General features: G+C 42.6%; 3 protein-coding genes across 3 annotated transcripts; 2 read left to right on the top strand and 1 right to left on the bottom strand.

The window, feature by feature from the left end:
- Positions 1–7,002: 7,002 nt before the first annotated feature.
- dennd10 (DENN domain containing 10) lies at positions 7,003–12,945 on the bottom strand. Its single transcript, XM_058060890.1, has 10 exons — positions 12,781–12,945; positions 12,650–12,704; positions 12,313–12,509; positions 11,808–11,887; positions 11,592–11,740; positions 11,361–11,472; positions 11,163–11,263; positions 9,912–10,019; positions 9,723–9,817; positions 7,003–9,662 (listed from the first exon to the last, which is right to left on the bottom strand). The coding sequence occupies exons 2-10, from the start codon at positions 12,693–12,695 to the stop codon at positions 9,495–9,497; spliced, it is 1,056 nt and encodes a 351-aa protein (XP_057916873.1). The 5' UTR covers positions 12,696–12,704; positions 12,781–12,945; the 3' UTR covers positions 7,003–9,494.
- Positions 12,946–13,484: 539 nt separating this feature from the next.
- eif3s10 (eukaryotic translation initiation factor 3, subunit 10 (theta)) lies at positions 13,485–20,777 on the top strand. The gene is made up of 22 exons (XM_058057400.1): positions 13,485–13,673; positions 14,075–14,265; positions 14,347–14,483; positions 14,573–14,736; positions 14,878–15,077; positions 15,368–15,576; positions 15,654–15,825; positions 15,977–16,081; positions 16,184–16,282; positions 16,371–16,487; positions 16,583–16,768; positions 16,875–17,222; positions 17,316–17,420; positions 17,497–17,610; positions 17,702–17,824; positions 17,906–18,059; positions 18,170–18,351; positions 18,441–18,520; positions 18,622–19,058; positions 19,296–19,422; positions 19,507–19,703; positions 20,005–20,777. The coding sequence occupies exons 1-22, from the start codon at positions 13,625–13,627 to the stop codon at positions 20,181–20,183; spliced, it is 3,675 nt and encodes a 1,224-aa protein (XP_057913383.1). The 5' UTR covers positions 13,485–13,624; the 3' UTR covers positions 20,184–20,777.
- A 1,047-nt stretch (positions 20,778–21,824) lies between these two features.
- Positions 21,825–25,137, top strand: emx2 (empty spiracles homeobox 2). The gene is made up of 3 exons (XM_058063290.1): positions 21,825–22,504; positions 23,050–23,234; positions 23,952–25,137. Exons 1-3 carry the CDS (start codon positions 22,114–22,116, stop codon positions 24,117–24,119), a joined length of 744 nt encoding a protein of 247 aa, XP_057919273.1. The 5' UTR covers positions 21,825–22,113; the 3' UTR covers positions 24,120–25,137.
- The last annotated feature ends 1,480 nt before the right edge of the window (positions 25,138–26,617 follow it).

Genomic DNA, 26,617 nt, shown 5'->3' with positions numbered 1-26,617 from the left:
GAAATTCCGCCATATAGTTGTCACTTGCATGCATTTAAAATACTATAAATACTATTTTAGAGAAAATAAAGATAGAAACAAATGGATTTAAAGGTCCAAAAAAGTACACAACAAGTGGAGTGGCAGGCTGCAGCGTGTCATTCGGTCTGCAGAGAAGGTGATTGGCTGCAATCTCCCGTCCCTCCAGGATCTGTACGCTTCCAGGACCCTGAGGCGTGCAGAAAGGATTGTGGCCGATCCCTCTCACCCCGGACATAGACTCTTCGAGACGCTCCCCTCTGGCAGGAGGCTGCGGTCCATCAGGACCAAAACCTCACGCCACAAGAACAGTTTCTTCCCGTCTGCTGTCAGCCTCATCAACAAGGCCCGGAACCCCACATGACACTCTTCACACCCCACCTCTGCCTCATCCTGCCACTTTGACACTTTGACACTTTCATTGTATACGTTACATTAACGCTCAGTTTGGACTCTTAGGAAAACAATCAGACTGCACTTCCGGAATAACAAACAAAAACAGACTGTGTACATATATTTATACTGTTATTCTGTATATTTTGTATTTTCATATTTTGTATTTCATATTTTCTCTCATTCTTTTTTAATAGATGTGTATGCACCTACTACACCAAAACAAATTCCTAGTATGTGTTTGATCATACATGGCAATAAACCTTTTCTGATTCTGATTCTGAGTGATTGTAACCCGGAAATACTGGAAAACATTCCTTATACAAAGTGTGACATTATTTGTAAGTACTAACATGACTAGATTATTGCAAAATAATACTTCCATTGTTGTCAACAGATGCTCCACTCGTATAGACAAGTGTTACAGTTGGTTTAGCCTTAAGCTTTTACAAAAAGTACAAGTGGTGATTAAGAAGAGAGTAGTTGTCAGAGCTGGGAAAACATGTAGGCCAATTATAATGACCTCCATGTGGCCGGCTAACATTGTACTGTAACAGCCAGAGCAACCTTTACAGCCAAAGCATTAGTCATGGCACTCGTGTATGAATTGCATATCTTTTGTCATCTATTCATTTATCCTGTGTTATTGTGCTACATGTATGAAGGCCATCATGTAATTTACTTGAACAAGTCTTCCTACCTGTGAAGAATGCCGACGCCATGTTGTTGATGGTCTGCCAACACGATTACATGAGTCCTTCCCCGGGGGCCGACAGACTGCTGATGGACGCAAAAAGTTGAAGCTCCAGAAAATGCCGTCTTGTGCGTGCAATAGGTGAAACTGTCCACTGGAGAACCTATGGCATCAGATGACGCTCCCATTTGGAGCTCATGTTGAGATGGATGCAGAGGGATCCCACGGGCTGTTAAGCGCTGTTAAGCGACAAGCGGCTTTTCATCTGTAACAGAAGTTGTAAGATTAGCTGCTATTCCTTTGCTGTAATGAAATACTCAGTTTTATAAAATTCATTCCTGCATTGAATACTTATAATAATAATAATAATAATACATTTTATTTGTATAGCGCTTTTCAAAATACTCAAAGACACTTTACAGAAGAATGGAGTTGAATAAAGTAAGTAAACAGAATAGAAGAATCACCAAAATACAACATTCATTGGTTAATATACAGTTAAAACATGAGTAAAAGCGGGGCGGGGAACAGCAGTCAGATATAAAGAAGTTAGACATTAAAAACTGATTTAAAGAGGTGGGTTTTGAGTTGTTTTTTGAAGGTGGGAAGGTCAGGGCAAGCACGGAGTGAATGGGGCAAAGAGTTCCAGAGGGTGGGGGCAGCGATGGAGAAGGCTCTGTCTCCCCAGGTTCGGAGCTTGGATATTGTAATGATGCGGTGTACAGAAGTAAGTTTTTTTAGGCGCCATTAAAATAGACCGAATAAGGGAGAAGGGTTATGAGTGTGCTTTCTCCTCCGTTGTCACAATGATGCTCAAAGATAAAATCGGCGGCTTACACTCACCTAACACTCACCTAACCTCGCCTCTGACGGCAACAAGTTCCAACACAAACTGAACACGCCATGCACGCGACGTAACCAGGACATCAAGGGATTTTCACGTCAAACGAAATATTTCCAAATAAACCACTTTTAGCTTCAGTTGTCATTGACTATGACGAGGGTAGCGAAACATACTTTTAAAAATCGTTGTCAATTTGGGCCAAAGTCGTTCACATTATGTTATGGATTGCAAATGAACCGGTTGAAACAATTGCTTCCGTCATTTCGAGCATTATGCGCGCCAATTATGTCCACAAAATGGCGACCTCGGCTTCAGCTCGTCAACTTCGACATCGTTTATATACTGTATATTCTCCTATTGTCGGAGCGAAACGCCACTATTCGTGCTTCAACGTGATTTAAAACTTTGATACTGACCTTGTAGCATTGCTTGTGCGGCGTCTGAGTTACATGGCAACTCCAGTGTTCTCCGTCAGGGTGTTGGAACGCCGACTCCATACCGAATTAAATTGGCGCCATTGAAAACGATGGTGTTGCAAGACAAACCGTTTACTTCGGCACTTCTCCGCGGTCGTGGCGGTGTTAAGTGTCACTATTTTCAACCCCAAACCGTGGTAAGGGGCGGCCTGACTTCGTCAGAGAAAGACAGACAGACAGGTTGCCTGCTGCTTCCGGTCAACTTTCTTTTTCGACTAGCCAGCAACGACAGAGCAGCGCGCGCGCACACACGAGATCCCCGCACTTCCTGGTTCACGCTCAACCCGCCCCACATAGCTGGCCAAACACATGCCTGCAACAGCGTTGAACACTTGAAAAAATTAACCCGGATTTTGCATCCACCTCGCGGGAGCGCGCACGCTCAGTTAAAACCGAAAATATGTGACGCTGCGGGGTTTTTTCGCCACAGGACTTCAGATTAACGAAGATATTATACCTTTTGTCTGTTTTATCAGTTACTATGAGACACCTAAAGCACACAGTATATGAAAACTTCGATTTATTGGCTTGGTATTTGTTAGGTATGTCAAGCATTTGACGCATGCGTATTCAGGAATACGGTGAGTGGAGCGGGGTTAGACATTTACAATGTAATTGTGGCGCTTTGTAACACATTTCTTCCGCCATTTAGGTATTTCTGCATAACTAATGACAAATATGAAATGTGGAAGTATTTACCTATTCATTTTGTGGCCAGGAGCTGACGTAATTTCAATGAGGCATGAATGAGGCATGATGCAACAGTCGATCTCACCCGTTTGACATACTTTGGACTGTAAAATGAAAAATAAAAGTGTTGAACTTGGGGGCTCCACTCATTCATTCATTATGTGGAAACACAATGGTTATTTGGTGAATTTTAAATTCCCCATCAACAAATATGGGTGCATGCATTCTATGGCAGGGCAGATTTTTGACCTGCCGAGATTTGCATCCACCCCTATTTGGGCTGAGATCACTTCTACATGTCTATAGTTCACATGATTTACTTTAAAGACATCCACCTATCATGTGGACTTCATCTTTGGACCAAAAAAGTTTCCCATCAGCAAATAGGGGGTGCATGCATTTTATGCCAGGGCGGATTTTGACCTGCCGAGATTTGCATGCACCCCTATTTGGACTAAGATGAGTTCTACATGTCTATCATTTGAACAAAAAAGTTCCCCAATAGGAAATATGGGGTGCATGCATTCTACAGTGGGTGGATTTTGACCTGCCGAGATTTGCATGCACCCCCCACTTGGACCAGTATAACTGCTACATGTCTATAGTTCACATTATTGACTTTAAAGACATCCATCTCTCATGTGGATGTCATCATTTGAACAAAAAAGTTACCATATTAGAAATATGGGGTGCATGCATTTTACGGCAGGGCGGATTTTGACCTGCCGAGATTTGCATCCACCCCCTATTTGGACTAGGATAACTTCTACGTCTATAGTTCACATGATTTACTTTAAAGACATCCATCTCTCATGTGGACTTCATCATTTGAACAAAAAAGTTCCCTAACAGCAAATATGGGGTGCAAGCATTTTACGGCAGGGCAGATTTAGTGCCTGCCGAGATTTGCATGCACCCCCTACTTGGACCAGTATAACTGCTACATGTCTATAGTTCACATGATTTACTTTAAAGACATCCATCTCTCATGTGGATGTCATCATTTGAAAAAAAAAAAAAAAGTTTCCATATAGGAAATATGGGGTGCATGCATTTTACGGCAGGGCAGATTTTTGACCTGCCGAGATTTGCATCCACCCCTATTTGGACTAAGATAACTTCTACATGTCTATAGTTCACATGATTTACTTTAAAGACATCCATCTGTCATGTGGACTTCATCTTTGGACCAAAAAAGTTCCCATATAGGAAATATGGGGTGCATGCATTTTACGGCAGGGCGGATTTTGTGCCTGCCGAGATTTGCATGCACCCCTATTTGGACTAAGATAACTTCTACATGTCTATAGTTCACATGATTTACTTTAAAGACATCCATCTCTCATGTGGACTTCATCTTTGAACCAAAAGAGTTCCCATATTGGAAATATGGGGTGCATGCATTTTACGGCAGGGCAGATTTTTGACCTGCCGAGATTTGCATGCACCCCCTATTTGGACTAGGATAACTTCTACATGTCTATAGTTCACATGATTTACTTTAAAGACATCCATCTCTCATGTGGACTTCATCTTTGAACCAAAAAAGTTCCCATATTAGAAATATGGGGTGCATGCATTTTATGGCAGGGCGGATTTTGATGAGCAAAGGGGCTGTCAACAACATGCGAGAAGAGATTGCCAAAACTCTTCTCCGTGAATCAGGTGTGCTACCGTTTGCCTTCTTTTGTTTGTGTTAAAATTCATTATCAAAGGGACAGTTTGTGGATTTTTTGTCAAATTAATTAACGTTTTTTTTGTGTGCGTGTATGTTTTTTTTTAAATTAGAATCCCTCAAGAACCTGTGCCACCATTGTGGGTCTGAGGAAACGGACGACATGCTATGGGTAATGACATTAAATTGAACATATCAGAACACATACAGTACTTAACAAGCCAACTTGTACTAATTGTACTTAGTACTTTTGTAGTGATAGTAATGCCTACAGTAAAAGACGGATGTGAATAACACCTTAAATGTTTGTCTTTCTCAGATTGGCTGTGACAACTGCAGCAGGTGGTGCCACCACAGTTGCTTAGGTCAGCCACCACTTGATGCGGACTATCTCTGTCCTCTCTGTCTGTAAGGGGGGCAGAAGACCATTGAGTATGTGTTTATGTGTTTTGCTGATGGATCATGTCTATTTCTCTACTGTATATAGTTTAAAACAATTTTCACACAATTCAAATATTTTCATATAAAGTTTTCGTATAAAACATTTTCCTGCTCCTATTTCTTTTTGGGGACATTTTGTGCACACATTATTTTAAAAGCAAATTGGCATACTGCCGTAAAATGCATGCACCCCGATTTGCTCTTGAAGAGCTTTTCTGTTCAAATGATGAAGTCCACATGACAGGTGGGTGTCTTCAAAGTAAATCATGTGAACTATAGAGATGTAGAAGTTATCTTAGTCCAAATAGGGGGTGCATGCAAATCTCGGCAGGTCAAAAATCCGCCCTGCCGTAAAATGCATGCACCCCATATTTCCTATATGGGAACTTTTTTGGTCCAAAGATGAAGTCCATATGAGAGATGGATGTCTTTAAAGTAAATCATGTGAACTATAGACATGTAGAAGTTATCTTAGTCCAAATAGGGGGTGGATGCAAATCTCGGCAGGTCAAAAATCCGCCCTGCCGTAAAATGCATGCACCCCATATTTCCAATATGGGAACTTTTTTGGTTCAAAAATGAAGTCCACATGAGAGATGGATGTCTTTAAAGTAAATCATGTGAACTATAGACATGTAGAAGTTATCTTAGTCCAAATAGGGGTGCATGCAAATCTCGGCAGGCACAAAATCCGCCCTGCCATAAAATGCATGCACCCCATATTTGCTGTTAGGGAACTTTTTTGTTCAAATGATGAAGTCCACATGAGAGATGGATGTCTTTAAAGTAAATCATGTGAACTATAGACATGTAGACATTTTGCTGGTCCAAGTAGGGGGTGCATGCAAATCTCGGCAGGTCAAAATCCACCCTGCCGTAAAATGCATGCACCCCATATTTGCTGTTAGGGAACTTTTTTGTTCAAATGATGACGTCCACATGAGAGATGGATGTCTTTAAAGTAAATCATGTGAACTATAGACATGTAGAAGTTATCTTAGTCCAAATAGGGGTGGATGCAAATCTTGGCAGGTCAAAAATCTGCCCTGCCGTAAAATGCATGCACCCCATATTTGCTGTTAGGGAACTTTTTTGTTCAAATGATAGACATGTAGAAGTTATCTTAGTCCAAATAGGGGGTGCATGCAAATCTCGGCAGGTCAAAAATCTGCCCTGCCGTAAAATGCATGCACCCCATATTTCCAATATGGGAACTTTTTTGTTCAAATGATAAAGTCCACATGACAGATGGATGTCTTCAAAGTAAATCATGTGAACTATAGACATATAGAAGTTACTCTGGTCCAAGTAGGGGGTGCATGCAAATCTCGGCAGGCACAAAATCCGCCCTGCCGTAAAATGCATGCACCCCATATTTCTAATATGGGAACTTTTTTGGTTCAAAAATGAAGTCCACATGAGAGATGGATGTCTTTAAAGTAAATCATGTGAACTATAGACATGTAGAAGTTATCCTAGTCCAACTAGGGGGTGCATGCAAATCTCGGCAGGTCAAAATCCACCCTGCCGTAAAATGCATGCACCCCATATTTGCTGTTAGGGAACTTTTTTGTTCAAATGATGAAGTCCACATGAGAGATGGATGTCTTTAAAGTAAATCATGTGAACTATAGACATGTAGAAGTTATCTCAGCCCAAATAGGGGTGGATGCAAATCTCGGCAGGTCAAAAATCTGCCCTGCCATAGAATGCATGCACCCATATTTGTTGATGGGGAATTTAAAATTCACCAAATAACCATTGTGTTTCCACATAATGAATGAATGAGTGGAGCCCCCAAGTTCAACACTTTTATTTTTCATTTTACAGTCCAAAGTATGTCAAACGGGTGAGATCGACTGTTGCATCATGCCTCATTCATGCCTCATTGAAATTACGTCAGCTCCTGGCCACAAAATGAATAGGTAAATACTTCCACATTTCATATTTGTCATTAGTTATGCAGAAATACCTAAATGGCGGAAGAAATGTGTTACAAAGCGCCACAATTACATTGTAAATGTCTAACCCCGCTCCACTCACCGTATTCCTGAATACGCATGCGTCAAATGCTTGACATACCTAACAAATACCAAGCCAATAAATCGAAGTTTTCATATACTGTGTACTTTAGATGTTTCATAGTAAATAATAAAGGAGACACAAAGTATAATATCTTCATTATCGTGAAGTCCTGTGGCCAAAAAACCCCGCAGCGTCACATATTTTCGGTTTTAACTGAGCGTGGATGCAAAATCCGGCAGGCATGCAAAACTCGGCACAACACCTGACGAAACCAGGAAGTGCAAACAGGAAGTTACAGCGCGGATGTGACGTTGTGTTTCACAATGATTTTACACACTATAACAAGAGAAATAATACTTTATACTCCTGAAGCACCTTGGGCACCGTTCGTAGGGTGCTGTAAAAAAAGGAGGCATTATTTAATTTGTTGGATTTCACGTAATGTCACCACTTACTGGCGGATCAGTACGGTGGCCTGTGACGGACATACATAGATGATATCAGCCTCTATCGCCCTCCTGTGGCCACTTCGAAAACACACAAACGTCTTTTTGAAGTGTACTGTATTTTGGACTAACAAGTATATGTTGAGAGCACACAAATGACACATGATACAGATAACATAGCCAAGAGTTGCATAAAAGTAATTTTTAAGGAGAAGAAATTCAAGAATTGAGGCCCTTAATTGACATCCTCCCTCACCCGCATCATAATCAGCAGGCGCACATCCCAGCGTGCTTTGCGGTACTGTCTATGAAAGAAATAGCTGTTAAATTACTTGTATTAAGCCACGTAAATGGGTTATTCTTGCACACGACTGGCCAAGTCTGTTCTAAATCTATCTATTGTGTTGATGTTTGAAGGGATTTTTTTCATGACACCGTGACTGTAATCGTTATGCTGGGCAATCATATACTGTGTTTTCTCAACGGTAAAGTCGTGGCTAATGTAAGCTTTGTCTTACTTTGCTGAAGATTGCGGGACAGCGGACTGACGGCAATGGCAATGGCAATGGCAATGGCAATGGCAATGGCAATGGCAATGGCAATGGCAATGGCAATGGCGACGGCGACGACGAGAGAGCAATATGAAGACTGCGGCCGCCGGCGAGCAATCTGTTGTCAGCTGCCGGCCTGCAGGCAAACTGGAAACGGTGGCCGGCCGGTGGGCAAACTGGAGGCGAGGGTTGGAACCTGAGGCCAAGCATCAAGCTAGGTCCACCAATTTTTCACCATATCATCAGACAACTATTCTGCATGAGTGTGCAAAATTTCAGGGACGGGACTCAACAGGAACCATGTTTCCTTCCCAAATAGATTGACCACAAAGCCAGTGGAAGGCCCTAAAAAAAACAAACTTTAATAAATTCATCAAGCATCGAGCTAGGTCCACCAATTTTTCACCATATCATCAGACAATTATTCTGCACGAGTGTGCAAACTTTCAGGTACGGGACTCAACAGGAACCATGTTTCCTTCCCAAATAGATTGACCACGAAGCCAGTGGAAGGCCCTAAAAAAAACAAACTTTAATAAATTCATCAAGCATCGAGCTAGGTCCACCAATTTTTCACCATATCATCAGACAATTATTCTGCACGAGTGTGCAAACTTTCAGGTACGGGACTCAACAGGAACCATGTTTCCTTCCCAAATAGATTGACCACGAAGCCAGTGGAAGGCCCTAAAAAAAACAAAACTTTAATAAATTCATCAAACATGGAGCTAGGTCCACCAATTTTTTTAGAATTTTATTTTTGTATCTCATATATGGCACACTACGGCAAGGCGGATGAGTGGTTAGCGCGCAGGCCACACAGCTAGGAGATCTAAGTTCGATTCCACCCTCTGCCATCTCTGTGTGGAGTTTGCATGTTCTTCCCGTGCATGCGTGGCTTTTATCCGGGTACTCCGGTCCCCTCCCCCCACATTCCAAAAACATGTTAGGTTAATTGGGGACTCCAAATTGTCCATAGGTATGAATGTGGGTGGGAATGGTTGTTTGTCTATATGTGCCCTGGGATTGGCTGGCCACCAGTCCAGGGTGTACCCCACCTCTTGCCCGAAGACAGCTGGGATAGGCTCCAGCACCCCCGCAACCCTCGTGAGGATAAGCGGTAGAAAATGTATGAATTAATGGATATATGGCACACCGGCACACAGTTTATGATCATAATAAGAGTCGCTGCAGTGGTGACAATGGTACCTGTCACTACACAGCATCCGAAAGCAGGCTCATCATATGCATAAAATCTGCTCAGCAGCCGCTAGATGAAACAGGAAGTTTTCCGTTGCCGGGGGGAAGTGATGCTGCTGTAAATGTTCCAAGGTGAGTTTAGAGCTTTCACATTCATCTGCCAGGGCCCTCAAATGAGCAAGGATCTGTTTGGTCTTGATGGAAATGTCCTGCAATTGAACATATGGACATCATGTTTGGAGAAATCAAACCACACAAACAATTCTTACCTTAATGACTTGACTGTCTGACTTCTCTGTGTCTTCTGCGGACTGGACAATAAGTTGTCCGATGTCCTTGTGTAACTTCCCCATCATCATGGATTCTGTGTTGGAACAAAACAATGTCCTACTCACTGGGGTCCAAAAATCATCGGGATATTGTTTTTAATTTTTTTTTTTCTTAATATAGGACAGCACCTTTGGCACCCTGCGAAACTGTGATAGTGCTCTCTGGGAGGTTCACGTACACATCAAACAGGTCCAATCTATTGCTCACTTCTGGATCCACAAATCCTGCTATATATGCTGTAGAGAAAAAAATAAATCACACTTTAGATGAAAGAAAGCAAACATGAGAGTATCATCCCCACAACACAAAATTCATCAGATCGGAATAATACTCGTACTTGCATGTGCTGCTGTAAGACATGTTGCGGTAGTTGAGCTTTGAGTTTTAGTTTGGCATGGGTTATGGCCACAATAGTATCTTATGTTAGGGATTATTTTGTTATAACATAATTTAAACATTCAATAAAAGTCTGGTGCGTGTGCATCTCACGAAACGTTAGTAACCACTGACACCTACTAACCAGTGAGAAATGCAACATATGTATCATCACAGCATCTTTCAATGTGTCTTATGAATGCCTTGTATTTGTATATTAGCCATATTTTAGTTATATATTTAGCCATTTCATGCTTGAAAATGCTAAAACCATTTGCTTAAACATGCCTATAATGGGCTGTATTCCACCTCAAAATTGCATTATTTATTAATATATTATATCCTATAAAAAATATTAATTACATTAAAAACCCATGCAAGCACGGGCAGATTGAACCAACAGCACCCCAGCTGGTTGTAGATAAGTAGTGCACTTTGTCCTACATGATAATGCTGGAAGAATGGCTTGGTGTTTCAGTATAGCTGGAGCTGCCTAGCACCCAGCAACAAGATTTTATGCCTGGGTGGAGGGGAAGAGTTAAAGGAAAAGGTAGTTGTTGGTGGTGGCTCAACAAAGTTTGGCATGGTTCATAGTAGCAAACTCACTCTCCATGCTGCTGCTGCTGTTGATGGAAGTAGCGTTCTTTGCTGTGGGCTGTGAAATCAATCCGCCCATGAAGGAAGCTCCGGTAATGCTTAATAATAACCAAAATACGGCAAAATAAAATGTAAATGTAAAAAATGTAAATCTTACATGTTATCAGGAATGTGCCTGTTACTACATGGTCACAGCAGGTACAGTATATAAAACATTGTTGAAGGTGTTTTCATAGAGCGCTTTGTAGGTGGAATAGGTGTGTCCCATTCGATGCATTATTTCGCTGCCTCTTTTAGCTGTTTTTCTATCTTTATAATGCACAAAAAATAGCAAGACTACAACAGAATTCCCCCCAAAAGTTAAATGTTCCATTAAGTGAAGCAAATGAAGCACAACACTTCCTCACCGGGACATTTAGTGAGATGACCTAGTTCAGTATAAGTCAGGTGTACATATGGGTGCAAAATGGACCAGTCTTTCCTGTGCCACGTCAGGGCCGGAAGAACTCTAAAGAGAGAAAGTTAAGATTAACAGTAGAGCATATCCGTCTAAATATCCTGCAGTCAATATTCCACTCAAATGACTGGATGGATTTTCTTTGTACCTGGTGAACTCCAACAAGGCTTCAATTCGAGGATGGTGGACAACAACCCTCTTTTTCAACATGAGAGCAGTGTAGAGGATAATGGTCTCCATGCCAAACTGAGACACCACATCTGGGTTCAAATGAGCACACGGTTGCAGAAAGACATCATTTTAGTCAGGCAATCTGGCAAAGTGTCATATCTATAATTTCCATCACTTCCAATTGATATCAAGGGAAACAATATCTCACCTTTGATTGAACCTGCCAGGAACGCCTTCTGAACATCATAGTCCTTGATTAGAAATGAGCCGTTCTCTTCACTCTGACAAACACCTTTGGTGAGAACAGTGATGTAGGCCTCCATCATTTTCACTGGACTGCCATATTTGATGTACATCCTGAATAATACATCACGTTAATATAAAAAGGTACTCCTTTAACTGAATTGCTCGATGAACACTGTACCTGCACAGTATCCGATTAAGTGCTGCATATTTCTCAGGGTTGAAGTCTTTTGCTGTTACTACCACTGAAAAATGAGTAACCTAGACAACGGACAGATGAAATACTGAAATAAAGCAAATGATGTGCTGACAGTGATACAGTGGGAAGTATGGCTGCACAAAATATACGAATCACTCGCTTAGATTTGAGGTCGTAAGGATGTTTTCACATATAATACAAAAAAGTCAAATGCATGGCAAGCTTGCTGCAGATAATAAAGAAAAGTCAAAAGAAAAGTCAACTAATTAATACAATCGCTGCTCCGCAAACTGATGAATGCTAGCGAGGCTCGCCAGTGGTGTTCAGTGTCAAGGAGTGGAACCAGCTCAGTGGACCCAACTCGACGAGGAGGAAGTGCTGGCCATTATGCCACAGACAGTGATGCCTGAGCTTTTCGGTAAAATTACAGCATTTGTCTGTGATTTGATTGCAAGTTAATGTCTATTTTTGGTTTGTTTGTTTTTACCTTTTGTAGAGCTGTTGGTTCCTGTACTTCCAGTGTGCTGATGTAATACCAAGTACGACTGAACTGGCCAAACACAAATGTGTGAAAGTCTTCATTGCCCTGGGTCAGACAGCACTTGCTGAGCAGGACCTGTCTCAGTTGTGCGCCCACAGAGGGATAGCACCACACCCACAGAGTGTCTCCATTCACATCTTTTTCTGGGAACATGATACACACTTGGTAAATACGGTATATGGAATACTTGCATCACACTGCTGTCATGTGATTCTGCTGCACAACCTGTGTGCTCCTCACATGAAGAAATATCCTAATAAAACAAATACGAACGTTAACTTACCAATCAATCCGACGCTTAGCATAGACTGTGTTTCAGATGCTGCCATATTCCATACCTGGTTGAGTTCAAAGTAACCACAAATGATCACAAACAAAAACAGTACAAAGCATTAAAATGCAACTGACAGTTACCCCGAAAGCTCTTGCAATATACAAACACTCGAAATGGATGCTGCGCAGATGCAATAGCACCTTAAACGTGATTAAATCTGTCTATGATTGTTGCTGCTGTCACTAGACTTCTTTTTCTCTTATAGCGACTCTCTTCCTTCTTCCGGGGCGACGGACAGGCCCAATCACAACCGATCACAGTCGACGTAAAAGATGCATTCAATAGCATATAAAAAAGGTGGTGTTATCTCAATCCACTTGAAGTGAGGGTTCAACACTGCACATTACTGCAAATGCACATTAACATTGTTGGCTATAATCAATAAATTATACACTGTTTACATTTTCATTGTTTCATTTTGTTAAATTTTCCATGAAAAGGCTATTTGGAACACTTCTATAGCGATGCCGTGTATCTTACATTTAAAAGGAAGGTTAATGTTTAAAAACGTGTTTCAGGGAACGCACCACAAATGTTCTACATACGGGTATTCGTTTTCGCCAAGGTTGCCAGATTTGTTTAAAAAAAATTCCATCTGGTAAGTGTAAGTTTCATAACGCATACACAACAACAAGGTGCTCAATGTGTCGTATATGCGGACGAGTGCCCCAAACTGTGTTAAGGTTAAGTCAACTCCATAAACTTGTTTGCTGTTTGAGCAAGGACAATGTACACTTATTATAAACAGTTGTCACGGGGATTGAGTTCCACGTACTTGGCAACCCTTGCTAGGCCGCTCACGAGGTTCTTCCTTTCTCAGACACCACCTTTTCCGTGTGCGACTCTGTGGCCTGGATGGACTGGTGAATTCTGTCAAAATTCACAAAACTTCGGCGATTTGATTTGTACAAGAAAACCACCAAAATGCCGGCGTATTTTCAGCGCCCAGAGAATGCTCTCAAACGAGCAAATGGTGAGTGGAAATAGTAGTGTCATTACACCCATGCTAATGGTCATGTGTGCCGATGTTAGCCTTCAAAGCCTCGTCACCCAAAGCGGTGCTAATGCTAGTTTGCGTGGCGCGGAAGCAACCGCGGCTAACGTTGATGCTAGCTAATAGCTAATAAGAAAGGCCCCTCTTTTGGCTTGTCAAGTATCGAGTTAAAAAAAACCAAGGGACCATTTTAGCGCTGTCAGTCGATAGTAAGGGTGCTAAGTCAAGTTGTTCGCTTTAGTGCTTCAGATTTTCACAGGAGTTGACGTTCATGCTAACGTGTCAAAAAGATACGCGGTGGGCCCATCGACGTACTACGAAATTGTGCTAATTATTGGATAGTCATTCTTGCCGTTTCGCTTGTTGTCTCAAATTCACAGAGTTTCTGGAAGTTGGCAAGAAACAACCAGCCTTGGATGTTCTGTACGATGTCATCAAGAGCAAGAAGCATCGAACATGGCAGAAGATCCACGAGCCCATTATGCTCAAATACTTGGAGCTTTGCGTGGATCTTCGCAAGAGCCACCTGGCAAAGGAAGGCCTCTACCAGTACAAGAACATTTGCCAGCAGGTGCTGTTCACAGTCGTTAGTTCATGTGTCATTTTGTTGAGGGGATGGGGGGGCTAACAATTGATTTGACTTCCCCATCAGGTGAACATCAAATCTCTAGAGGATGTGGTTAGGGCCTACTTGAAGCTGGCGGAAGACAAGACTGAAACCGCCAAAGAGGAATCACAGCAGATGGTCCTGGACATTGAGGATCTGGACAACATCCAGACTCCAGAGAGGTGAGATAGCAGTTATGGGTATACTGCAAGTAGTATTTTGTTAGTTAATGGATGAAGCATAATGATGTGAGGTTGGTTGTTACCTCCAGTGTGCTCCTGAGCGCTGTGAGTGGAGAGGACACACAGGATCGTACTGATCGCCTGCTGCTCACTCCCTGGGTGAAATTTTTATGGGAGTCTTACCGTCAGTGCCTGGACCTGCTTCGGAACAACTCCAAGGTGGAGCGCCTTTACCATGACATTGCCCAGCAAGGTAATAACCAAAAATATTTGATTTCTTTATAAGAAATCCACCTCGACAGAAATTGACTCATCATGGTTTGGTCTGGAACCAATTAACTGTGAAAAATTGGGGATCATTGCATTTGCTTTAAGAGTCTTGTATCTTTTCCAGCATTCAAGTTCTGCCTTCAGTACACCCGGAAAGCAGAGTTTCGCAAGTTGTGTGACAACCTGCGAATGCATCTGGGCCAGATCCAGCGACACCACAACCAGAGCACTGCCATCAACCTGAACAACCCCGAGAGTCAGTCTATGCACCTGGAGACACGTTTGGTGCAGCTTGACAGTGCCATAAGCATGGAGCTCTGGCAGGTTCGTCTGTCAGCACAGAATCTCTTCGCAGAATTTGGTATAATTCTACCAATACAATGGAGTCTTAAAAGTCAAAACGCGGGAGGCTTGTTGACATGAGAAATTTCCCCTCGTAGTACCATTGAAATAACCATGTAGGAGAGTAAAGCTCGCATTTAACCCCTGTGTAATAAAGTCAGAGTAATACTACATTTGATGAATATTGAAGTAGATGCAGCATTTAAGGGGGGAGGGACGATTGCAGAATTCAGGGTCACTTTATGCATCTCACTTTAGCGTTTTCTTTCCAGGAAGCGTTCAAGGCAGTGGAGGACATCCATGGTTTGTTTGCTCTTTCCAAGAAGCCACCAAAGCCTCAGCTTATGGCCAACTACTACAACAAGGTGTCTACTGTGTTTTGGAAATCTGGAAATGCTCTTTTCCATGCTGGAACCCTCCATCGACTTTATCATCTTTCCAGAGAGATGCGCAAGAATCTCACTCAAGAGGAAATGCAAAGGTATCTTATTTGTTTTGCAGTTTTGCTTGCTGGAAATCATTTAGGTTTTTGTTGATGCCTCCTTTCTCTACCCTCAGGATGTCCACTAGAGTCCTTCTGGCTACTCTGTCCATTCCCATCACCCCTGAGCGCACAGATATTGCTCGACTTCTAGATATGGATGGTATCATTGTGGAAAAACACCGCCGGCTGGCAACCCTACTGGGCCTCCAGGCTCCACCAACCCGCCAAAGTCTGATCAATGACATGGTGGGTTATTTGTATGACAGACACTTACATTAATTTTTGATGACTATATTTGCTTCAAAATAACCCATAATAGGACTTGGACCCAATATATTCTAATTTGTAAGACTGTCCTAGAGCTCTGGAAAGACTCACATTGTAATGTGCCTTTCAGGTGAGATTTAACTTGTTGCAGTATGTAGTGCCCGAAGTGAAAGAACTTCACAACTGGCTTGAAGTTGACTTCCATCCCTTGAAGCTCAGTGGAAGAGTGACCAAGGTGAACTTTCTCAGAGCAACAAATCAAATTACGTCAATACTGTACAAAACATTGTTTTTATGTCGACATAGTCCAACAACCACAAACAACTTGTATTCCTAGGTGCTGAATTGGGTGAGAGATCAGGGTGAGAAGGAGGCTGAGCTCCAGCAGTATGTCCCGCACCTGCAAAATAACACCATCTTGCGTCTCCTGCAACAAGTAATTGTTTGATGCCCTTATAAATTAGTCAGTTTCACAAGCTCACAATTACAATTATAGTTACATATTTGTGTCTATTTCATATTAGGTCGCACAGATCTATCAGAGTATTGAGTTCAGTCGTCTGGCCTCTCTTGTTCCTTTCGTGGATGCTTTCCAGCTGGAACGCTCTATTGTGGACGCTGCAAGGCACTGCGATCTGCAGGTAGGATCATAATCACAGGCTGCGTCTGTTACATAAATTGACAAAAAAAAGAACATATAATTGATCCTGTTATTTAAATCTGTTTCATTATGAAGGTCCGAATCGATCACACCTCTCGAACTTTAAGTTTCGGATCTGACCTGAATTATTCGACAAAGGAGGATGCTCCAGTTGGGCCCTTCCTACAAAACATGCCCTCTGAGCAAATAAGGAACCAGCTGACTGCTATGTCTGCCTCTTTGGCTAAGGCCCTGCAGGTCATCAAACCTGTCTCCACGCTGGTAAGCTCATCTTCTGTGGTGTTAGCTGTTTTTGTATTTGGACAGTTGTCACATCACTCCATATATCAAAAACATGTTGTGATGTAGTCATGTTTGTTTCTTTCAGCAAGAGCGCGAGGAGCAGAGCCAGCAGGCCATAGCAGCTTATTTGAAAAATGCCCGCAAAGACCATCAGCGCATCCTGGCTCGCAGACAAACCATTGAAGAGCGTAAGGAGCGTCTGGAGAGCTTGAACGTTCAGCGTGAGAAGGAGGAACTTGAGCAGCGTGAGGCAGAGATGCAGAAGGTCCGCAAGGCGGAGGAGGAGCGCTTGCTCCAGGAGGCTAAAGAGAGGGAGAAGGAGCGCATTATGCAAGAGCATGAGCAGATCAAGAAGAAGACGGTGCGTGAACGCCTTGAGCAAATTAAGAAGACTGAGCTGGGAGCCAAGGCCTTCAAAGATATTGACATTGAGGTAATGTGTAACCCGCACGACATGGGTGACTTGTATATTTGATCTCCATATTGCAGCAAGATGTCAGTTGTGACTTTTGTTTTTTCCTTGCAGAACCTGGAGGAGCTGGATCCTGACTTCATCATGGCTAAGCAGGTGGAGCAGCTAGAGAAGGAGAAGAAAGAACTTCAAGAGCGTCTGAAGAACCAGGAGAAGAAGGTAATGCAGAGTTGTTTGTATTACCATCATCTGTGATTGACGTCTGTGCAGGACACCAACTTGTCTCTCTTTGCAGATTGACTACTTTGAGAGGGCAAAACGACTTGAGGAAATTCCTCTTATCAAAAAGGCCTATGAGGAGCAGCGGGTCAAGGACATGGAACTGTGGGAGCTCCAGGAAGAGGAGAGGGTGTGTTTCAAGAAAAAATGCCACAGAAATAAAAAAACAAACAAACATATCTTCCAGTAAATTGCAGATTTTACCTATTTTGTTTGTGTAGATCAGTAACATGAAAGTGGAGCGGGAGAAGGCTCTGGAGCACAAGAAGCGCATGTCCCGCATGATGGAGGATAAGGAGAACTTTCTGTCCAATATAACAGCTGCTCGTAGTTTTATTTATGAGGTGAGATAAAGTAGAGCCTTTGCCTACTCAGTACTAATATTGCCATAGCACACTTCTGATGTTCTTTCTTTCTCTGTATAGGAGAAACTGAAGGCATTCCAGGAGCGCTTGGTGGAAGAGAGGAAAAATCGTCTGGAGGAAAGGAAGAGGCAGCGTAAAGAGGACAGACGTAAGGCTTACTACCTCCAGAAAGAGGAAGAAGCACAGCGTATTCATGAGGAACAACTCAAAAAAGGTCATTTGCATTTCCACTCTCGAATGCACAATTCTGTGGCTTTATAAATTGAGTCTTCTATTGCGAATGTCGTTGGGTGCAATCACACATTTAGTATGTTTCTTTCTCAGAGCGTGAGGAGCGGGAACGTCTTGAACAGGAGCAGCGAGAGGAGGAGGAGCGGGAGTACCAGGAGCGCCTACGCAAGCTCGAAGAGCAGGAGCGAAAACAACGTGCTCGTCAGCAGGAGATTGAAGAGCGTGAACGCCGTCGTGAAGAGGAGCGACGCAGTGTCCCAGAGGAGAAAGCCAAGGTTTGTCTGATCCTGGGTTTTGCTATTGATGGGTTTTTGCTTTGCTTTTGATGGGTAAATTGAATAGTATATGTCATTGCCATAAACAGGACTGGGGTGAAAAGGAGGAGGGAGGATGGCGGAAGCGCACTGAGCCAGAATCAGAATGGCGCCGTCCTGTGCCCGACAGGTGGGTTGACGTCACGTCTTACACCAAATCACTGTTTCATATTTTGTGATGCTCATTGTTGTTTGAGTCCGTAGTGTTATACACCTGGGCTGTCTCTACAGGGACTGGAGACAAGAAGGTCGCAATGACGACAAGGAGGACAGAGAGATGCCCTACCGACGAGGCGAGGGTCTGCGCAGAGGTGGAGATGATAGAGGACCTCGTAGAGGTTTCGATGATGATCGAGGCCCCAGGCGCGGCTTTGATGATGATCGAGGCCCCAGGCGCGGCTTTGATGATGATCGAGGCCCCAGGCGCGGCTTTGATGACGACAGGGGTCCGCGTCGCGGCATGGATGACGACAGGGGTCCGCGTCGCGGCATGGATGACGACAGGGGTCCGCGTCGCGGCATGGATGACGACAGGGGTCCGCGTCGCGGCATGGATGACGACAGGGGCCCCAGACGTGATGATGACTGGGGACCCAGACGAGGAGGAGATGACGGCCCACGTCGTGGTGTTGATGACTCCAAACCCTGGAAACCGCTCAGTCGACCAGGTAAGCATTCACTTTTAGTTTCCTATTGAAAAAGAACAAAGGTAAATTGTCCGGTAGCTTGATTTGAGATAGATGGAAATCAAGGGTTGCAAATGTAATTGTGCCAGGCTAGCATTGGGTATTTTACTCATCTTTTTGGAATGGATTTTTCCAAACCATTTTAACCTCACCTGCATTTGTGATGCATCATCATGTTTGATTTTTGTGTCAATTTGTCAACAATAATTCTTACTGCAGGTGGTTGGCGTGAGCGGGAGAAGGCTAGGGAGGAAAGCTGGGGTCCTCCTCGCAGTGGTAACCATGATGGTCGAGATGACGATGACAGAGAGGAGCGACCCAGCGACCGCTTCAGAGATCGTCCCAGGTGAGGCACCGGAATAAGTGCAAACATATCATGCTTTTGTATGGAAAGACTGTTTGTTTAACTTAATGGTGCGTGCGTCTCAAGAGATGAGAATACATGGAGGAGATCAGAAGAAGGGGGCAGTTGGAGAGATTCTCGCAGAGATGATGTTGATCGCGATGACCGCCGTGACGATCGCGATGATCGTCGTGACCGAGACGACCGTCGCGACGAACGCCGACGTGATAGAGACCGCCGTGATGATGTTCAGCAGAGAGGCCCACCAAGAGATCAAAATGATGGTAAGCATATTGTAATAGACAGTATACCACTCTTTCTGTACATTTATCGCTGAATGACTTGACTAGAAAGGGGAGCTGTACACTAATTTTTGGGTGCCTTTGCTATGATGTTTTAAAATCTTCATAATACGATTGTAAAAATGTATATAACTCATCAGAACTACCTTCCGTTTTAAAGCAAGTGAGGCATTATTGAAGGCAGCCAGTAGGTGGCATCATCTGCCTGTGACATTACTGTTGAACCACATCTCAACTCAGAATAGATATTGTATAGACTTTTCTAATAACCTTGCTTCCACAGGAGGCACCTGGCGTCGTGGAGGTGACGACAGACGTGAGGTAAGGGAACAGCCCAGGGAGCGAGAGCGGGAGCGTGACCGAGAGGCTGAAGGAGAGAAGAGTTGGCGTTCAGACAAAGATAACGCTCGTCGCACGAAGAACGAGATCGATGATGATGGTTGGACCACTGTACGCCGCTGAGTTCCGGCATCCCCAAATTCACTTCAATAAATATTTAATTGATATTGTTTCAATGGCAAAATAACCTTCAATATCTCACCCTCATTTAGCTAAGGACAAGCTTCTGATACGCTCTGTGTATTACTTTTGGAATTTAATGTTTCTCTCTTCTCTGGGGCTGTTTTTTTTAATACTTGTAGACTTTAAGCAGTTGTAAGCATTGTAAGCCCTTGTAGACATGGCTGCCCTCCGGGTGGCTCGGAGTGGTACTATTAAAAAAAAATGTATATATATACACAGAAAAACTATCTAGCCTCACACCGATATATCAACCTCAGCTTTCCACGCAAACTCAGTGAATCACCAACTGCCTCTTAATATAGATGTTACATGACGGAACTACACAAATGCTATTTGCTTCAGCTTCCCATTAGTGTGTCAGATGCTTCCTCTTGTTAAATGAGTGAAATATCAATTTTGAAGTGCATGCTTAAGAGTATTAAATTTGTGTCATCTGATACAGTTTGTGCTTCTATCTCACTGCATTCAATAGTATCACACTATCTTGCATGTGAATTGATAAAAGCCCTTATTAAAAATGTTTGCTCTCCAACAGTAGGTTGTTTTTTGTCAAGGTTATCTTTCGACGACATGAGGTCAATATGGACAAATATTCATGTGTCAGAAGGGGGAAAAGATCACATTTAAGGGCATCTAATTTCTAATTAGATGAAGTTAAAATGGAATACTGCCCACCCAATCACAAACAAGCCTTTTGTTAAACTTAGAATGTTGTTGAATTTATACTGTAGCTTAACTGTATATGGTTAGCGTCTAAACGTGAAAGACGTTCGTCAGTGTATTCCTCGCCACCACTAGACGTCACTGAACCTCCATGAGAACAGCAATATCTTCTGCATACACGCAATCTAGCAAAAAGGGAAGCCTTGTGTCAAATAGCACTCGAAATGTATTACTAACAGGATCTTTGTCATGACTGAATATAGGCCATATGAAAATGATTCCCTTAAAAAAGCAGAACTTGTGGACATATAACTGAAATTAACCATCATGATACAAATACTCGCCTAAGAATGAGTTAAATGTATTTTTGTTAGTGGCTTCTTAGGCCACATGAGCAAAAATTAAACTATGAAAGTAGCTGATGCACTGACATAAAAAACTAATTCACAGAGAGGCGGGACATGTAAACTTAAATAGACCTCACAAGTAGATGATTTTGCACAATTAATTTAAAGACCGCTAAAAAAAATAGAATATGTTATGTTTTTCTGAAGATTTATTTTCATCTACTTGTCCCTTCCTTCGCTTTCCACGGTTGAAACACGAAAGTGCGTTTAATTGATGTCTAAACAGAAACACAATTAGCGGATGAATTAAAGGCCGCCTGGTGTAAGCTAGGCCAACAATGCCAAATATGAAGATGAGAATAAACTAATAACGCTGCGTCGACTTGTCCGAGGAGGCCTTTTCACGTCAGCTCGCCTTTGCGTGTGCGCGTGCACGGCGGGGGCTGCTCAGTGGACGAATCCTCTGCCGTGTTGCGTTCAAGTCCGCCTCTCCGCCGCTCAGGCCGCTTTGCCATTGACGCGCGTTAAAGCGCCTTTAAAGCTCCTCTCCACCTCCAGGCGAGCAGCAGAGGCAGCGGCCAATCAGCATGCCATTAGGAGGCTTCAGAGGAAGCTGTTTATGATGGCAGTGCAGCGCTAATTAGCCTCATGAACTAACACATCTGCCCGCACCGAGTCACCGAGGAAAGCGATCACATCCATGGATTAGTGTGGGAAGCAGACGGACACTTTTTACTTGACGTCCTCCGAGCTGCTGCTCTTCTTCTCAAGTTATTCGCCGCGCAGCAACTTTTCCTCTTCCACAACTCTGCTGGAGTATTCCCTTCCCTCTTAAACTGGGGAACCCGGACTATCACACCATGTTCCAGCCGACACCCAAGAGGTGTTTCACGATAGAGTCGTTAGTGGCCAAGGATAATCCGGTACCGGCGTCCCGATCCGAGGAGCCCATCAGGCCAGCGGCGCTCAGCTATGCAAACTCCGGCCAGATGAACCCCTTCCTTAACGGTTTTCACTCCGGCGGCAGAGGCGTCTACTCTAACCCGGACTTGGTGTTCGCTGAGGCGGTCTCCCATCCTCCCAACTCGGCGGTGCCGGTTCATCCGGTGGCCCCGCCGCACACCCTGGCCGCTCATCCGCTCTCGTCCTCTCACAGCCCGCACCCACTTTTCGGGAGCCAGCAAAGGGACCCTTCCACCTTCTACCCCTGGTTATTACACAGATATAGATACTTGGGACACAGATTTCAAGGTACGCTTTGACGATTTTTTTTAAATTTTGCTTCACTTTTACGCATGAATAGCGGAAAAGAAACTAAAGTTTGTTTTTATATTGGTTTATTTAATCAATAGAAAACTATTTGTTCGAAGCATATTTAAACTGCAATTGCAGAATTTATACAACAACAAATTAGGTTTGATTCAATGTCAGCCATTTGAACTATTTTATTTTTGCCTTTAATTTAGGGTTGTTTTGTGATTGATTATTTATGCTGAATTCTATCAAATTTAATTAGGATATTGACTATTAAAGCGGACGCTATCCACTCCTAATTAACAATACTGCATCAGTGTAATTCTAAATTGTAGAACTATACTTTTCTGTTTTTACCTTTTTTGCTGTCAAATTAATTCCAAATGTAGGAATTAATGTAGGATATTTTAGGATAGGATATTTTCGGTTTTAAAGCTGCAATTCCTCCCCTTTTTCAGTATCCAGGCCTGTCGGGCAAATATACATAAATACTATATATTTCAACCTATTGATATTTTTGCATTTTTCGTGTGGGTGTGTAGGTAATGAAACGAGTCCAGAGAGCTTCCTTTTGCACAACGCGCTGGCCAGAAAACCCAAACGAATCCGGACGGCTTTCTCTCCATCACAACTACTACGGCTTGAACATGCGTTTGAGAAAAACCATTACGTGGTGGGCGCAGAGAGGAAACAACTCGCACACAGCCTTAGCCTCACAGAAACTCAGGTAAGAGTGTCATCTATTTTGTATTTTACAATTGCGCTGCATGTGAAAAAAATATGCTAGAATATTTGCAAAAAAAGCTTTTTGTGTGCAACTTCATTGTGATAAATTGTGCGTAATACTATAAGTCTTCATTGGATCAAATGCCCCCCTCGTTGTATGGGCCTAACCTCATTTCGGGGGGTTGAATGACTTTGTTGTGAGTGTGCACACTGAATAAGAATGTTGCCTTTCAAAACGGAGGCTAAATTAAGCAGTTAACCATTTTATGGGCTCGAGCGTACAAAGAAGGTGGCGGCCTCGCTGGGTCGCGCTGCCATATTTGAGCCATTGTTCGAGCCCATCGGCCCTTTTGGAAGGAGCAGAAGAGAGAAACGAAGCATCCCGTCGTTCAATTAGCACACTGAGGGCTTATATTATTAAATGCAGCTCACTTGCCATTGAAGGGAGTGACAAAGCGGGGCCAGACAATTTATCGATTTACATGCAGTTAATTCCCCATTGATCGGCAGCATGAGTGGATTTAGAGTGTGTTAAACAGTTTGGACTACTTATTGCGTGCATCATGCTTGAGGTTCACGTTTTTTATGTAGTCACTAAACTGTCAAATAATATACACATATATCCTGAATATTAAAAAAAATGATTCATATTGCGTTTTTACGCACCTTTTAGGCATTCGTGCTCGATGGTACTGACCCCCCCCCCCTTCTTCTACAGGTAAAAGTGTGGTTCCAGAACCGGAGGACGAAGTTTAAGAGACAGAAACTGGAGGAGGAGGGTTCCGAGTCCCAGCAGAAGAAGAAGGGTTCCCATCACATAAACCGCTGGAGGCTGGCCACCAAGCAGGCCAGTCCGGAGGAAATCGATGTGACTTCGGACGATTAAAAGATGAGACTTGAAAATAAGGACACAAATACAGGATACCGTGGGAAGACAGGAGGGTCCACAAACCCCAATGTCACATTTCACATCTCCGATGGGCAGCTGAGGGCGACGGAAGGCCGGATGGTGGTCCAGATGTCACCCAAAAGAAGCAGGAACATGGTACTGACTGTCCACCTGAATTATTCTTTTTTCTTTAAAATCCAATTCATATTGGACGTTTGCACTTCTGACACCCCCACCCCACCCCACCCCAATTCAAGATATACCAAAACTCCTTAATTTTTTTTAACACTCGAATTGCATGGTTAGTTGTTTTAATTTGACACAATCACACGGAAGACACGTTCGTGCTTTTTCCTTTCCACACAGTGTGCAGTCTTTTTATTCATAATTCTCGTGTAAAAGTGATTGTGAAAACATATGAAGTAGCAGTGCTGCGTTTATGGTGTTTTTTTAAAAGAAAAAAGCAAAAACTGGTTTTGTAATGAAAAAATACCGATTTTAAGGGAAGGTATCAGGACATTCCTTTCACCTCTAAAGCTTTACAGTGTGTGGCTGTGCATGGCCCCACGCAGCCTTCTGTTACCACTCAGATGCCACAAAAGGACTTTAAACGAATTACACAGAGGAAAAAAACTTCAAGCACTGAGCGTATTCCATGTACAGAAATACTAAAGGTTAATGTTTCTGTTAAGCCCTCTTTTACAGAATGTAAATAATTTTTGTGTATGTGTTAAGTTTGCTACAATTTTAACACAAAGTATACTTCCAAGAAGTATGTAATTGTCAATATTTTGTCAATAAAGTTTTATCAATATGTCGCGCGCTGCAAACGCACACAGGTCTTTATTTAAAATACATTTATTGACATCGTCATTTTACAGGTGCACTTCAATAAACTAGAACCTTATTAGACTCCGGGAGAGAAAAATGGAAGGCTCACTCAGGGAATTTTTGCGTACGGGTTGTTTACAATATTCAAGTTTTTGACATCGAAAAAAATAACGAAATAGATGAGAAACTATTTCAGTCTGTTTTTAGTAAATCGACAGCATTGCATTTCAAATAATAATAATAATAATAATAATAATAATAATAATAATAATAATAATAATAATAATAATAATAATAATAATAATAATAATAATAATAATAATAATAATAATAATAATAATAATAATAATAATAATAATAATAATAATAATAATAATTTGTCTTCGGTTGAGCGTTTGTTTCTCCCATGATTGCGTTGAGCTCCGAAGAGTCTGGACCAGCTTTTGTGAAAGTGCAAATCAGTTTGGGCAATTATCATGCGAGTAATATGAGGGGGGGAAGTATTGCCCAGTGGTCCACTTTAATCTCTTAATCCGGATCCAAGGGGGCTTGGTTGGACATAATTTAGCACAATCTGACTAGCCCTCGCGACGCGATAAGGGAAGGTTGCAATGTGCCGCAAAATAGGATCTTTGTTTCCAATCTTGTCTTGTGGCTGCAACCTCAACATGACACACTTTTTTTTAGTAGCATGCACACTTTTTGTTGTTGTTGAAGTTTGTTTATTTATTCCTTAATCGGGCCCTATTTGATTATAACCGCAATAAAAATCTTTAGAGAATACCATGAGGTTTGGAGGGAGAAAAAAAACCCTAAAAGCTTTATTACAAACCCAGCTTTGAAATAGGGGGGATTAGAGGACTGAAAGGGTCCCACAATAGTTAGAAGAAAAGGTTTCATGCTAATGAGGTTAATGCCCTTTGTATCTGCGGACTCCACAACTTCATTACTCCTATCTCGGGCAACACCGAGCGGCTCAGAGCTTCACAATCCACTCCAGCTTCTCCCCTCCCTGCCTATAAAGAAGGATTTGATAGCAGTCCTGTTCAAACTAGATAATTATATCTTTTCAAGTTGGAATTAAGATAAAGAAAGTGCAGTGGAGGCGCTGAGCCTTGATCCGCCGCAAACAAATTTGGCGCAGCCTCCCAGCCCCCCCACCCCCACCCCCGTTTTGCACCCTCTGTGCGCCTGTATGGACACACGGGAGACAGGACAGCGTCTCGTTAGAGCCTGCCACCATTTGATAAATTTAATGCATATGTTTTAACCTACAAATCCCTTCCATTCATTGGCCTTTTATTTATTCTTTTTCCCTTGTAATGCCCCCCCTCCCAAGTCACTGCTTTGGCCATTTTAATTCGAATATAGGTAGTGTCACTTTGAATTGAACGAAAACGGCCATTTTAAAATATTACAGAAAATATATCATCATTCGATGGGATTATAAATCTATTTAAACAGGCTTTTGATGCTTCCATCTCCATTCAACGCAATGACGATCATGAAACATTTAGTGTACAACGTGAAATAATTATCCTTCAGTGAAAAGAGTATAGTTGCGCCTATCAAGTGACCCCCACTGACCCAAAACCTCTAATCTGCAATTAGTAGCTCTAATTACGTCCGCTGACATCACTAATGTGTATGGAGGAGAGGGAGGG

Source organism: Doryrhamphus excisus, chromosome 2 (assembly GCF_030265055.1).
Source record: "Doryrhamphus excisus isolate RoL2022-K1 chromosome 2, RoL_Dexc_1.0, whole genome shotgun sequence".
Lineage (NCBI taxonomy): Eukaryota > Metazoa > Chordata > Actinopteri > Syngnathiformes > Syngnathidae > Doryrhamphus > Doryrhamphus excisus.
This window is presented reverse-complemented; position numbering and strand designations above follow the sequence as displayed.

Bases quoted from the DNA above. Each gene is read 5' to 3' on its own strand.
- eif3s10 (XM_058057400.1), top strand. From the start codon at position 13,625: ATGCCGGCGTATTTTCAGCGCCCAGAGAATGCTCTCAAACGAGCAAAT. The intron at 14,737-14,877 runs GTAATAACCAAA...TATCTTTTCCAG, and splicing joins CCATGACATTGCCCAGCAAG to CATTCAAGTTCTGCCTTCAG. The intron at 19,059-19,295 runs GTAAGCATTCAC...TTCTTACTGCAG, and splicing joins GAAACCGCTCAGTCGACCAG to GTGGTTGGCGTGAGCGGGAG.
- emx2 (XM_058063290.1), top strand. From the start codon at position 22,114: ATGTTCCAGCCGACACCCAAGAGGTGTTTCACGATAGAGTCGTTAGTG. The intron at 22,505-23,049 runs GTACGCTTTGAC...GTGGGTGTGTAG, and splicing joins CTTGGGACACAGATTTCAAG to GTAATGAAACGAGTCCAGAG. The intron at 23,235-23,951 runs GTAAGAGTGTCA...CTTCTTCTACAG, and splicing joins TTAGCCTCACAGAAACTCAG to GTAAAAGTGTGGTTCCAGAA.
- dennd10 (XM_058060890.1), bottom strand. From the start codon at position 12,695: ATGGCAGCATCTGAAACACAGTCTATGCTAAGCGTCGGATTGATTG. The intron at 11,473-11,591 runs GTGAGATATTGT...ATTTGAACCCAG, and splicing joins CCTGGCAGGTTCAATCAAAG to ATGTGGTGTCTCAGTTTGGC. The intron at 9,663-9,722 runs GTAAGAATTGTT...GTTCAATTGCAG, and splicing joins CAGACAGTCAAGTCATTAAG to GACATTTCCATCAAGACCAA.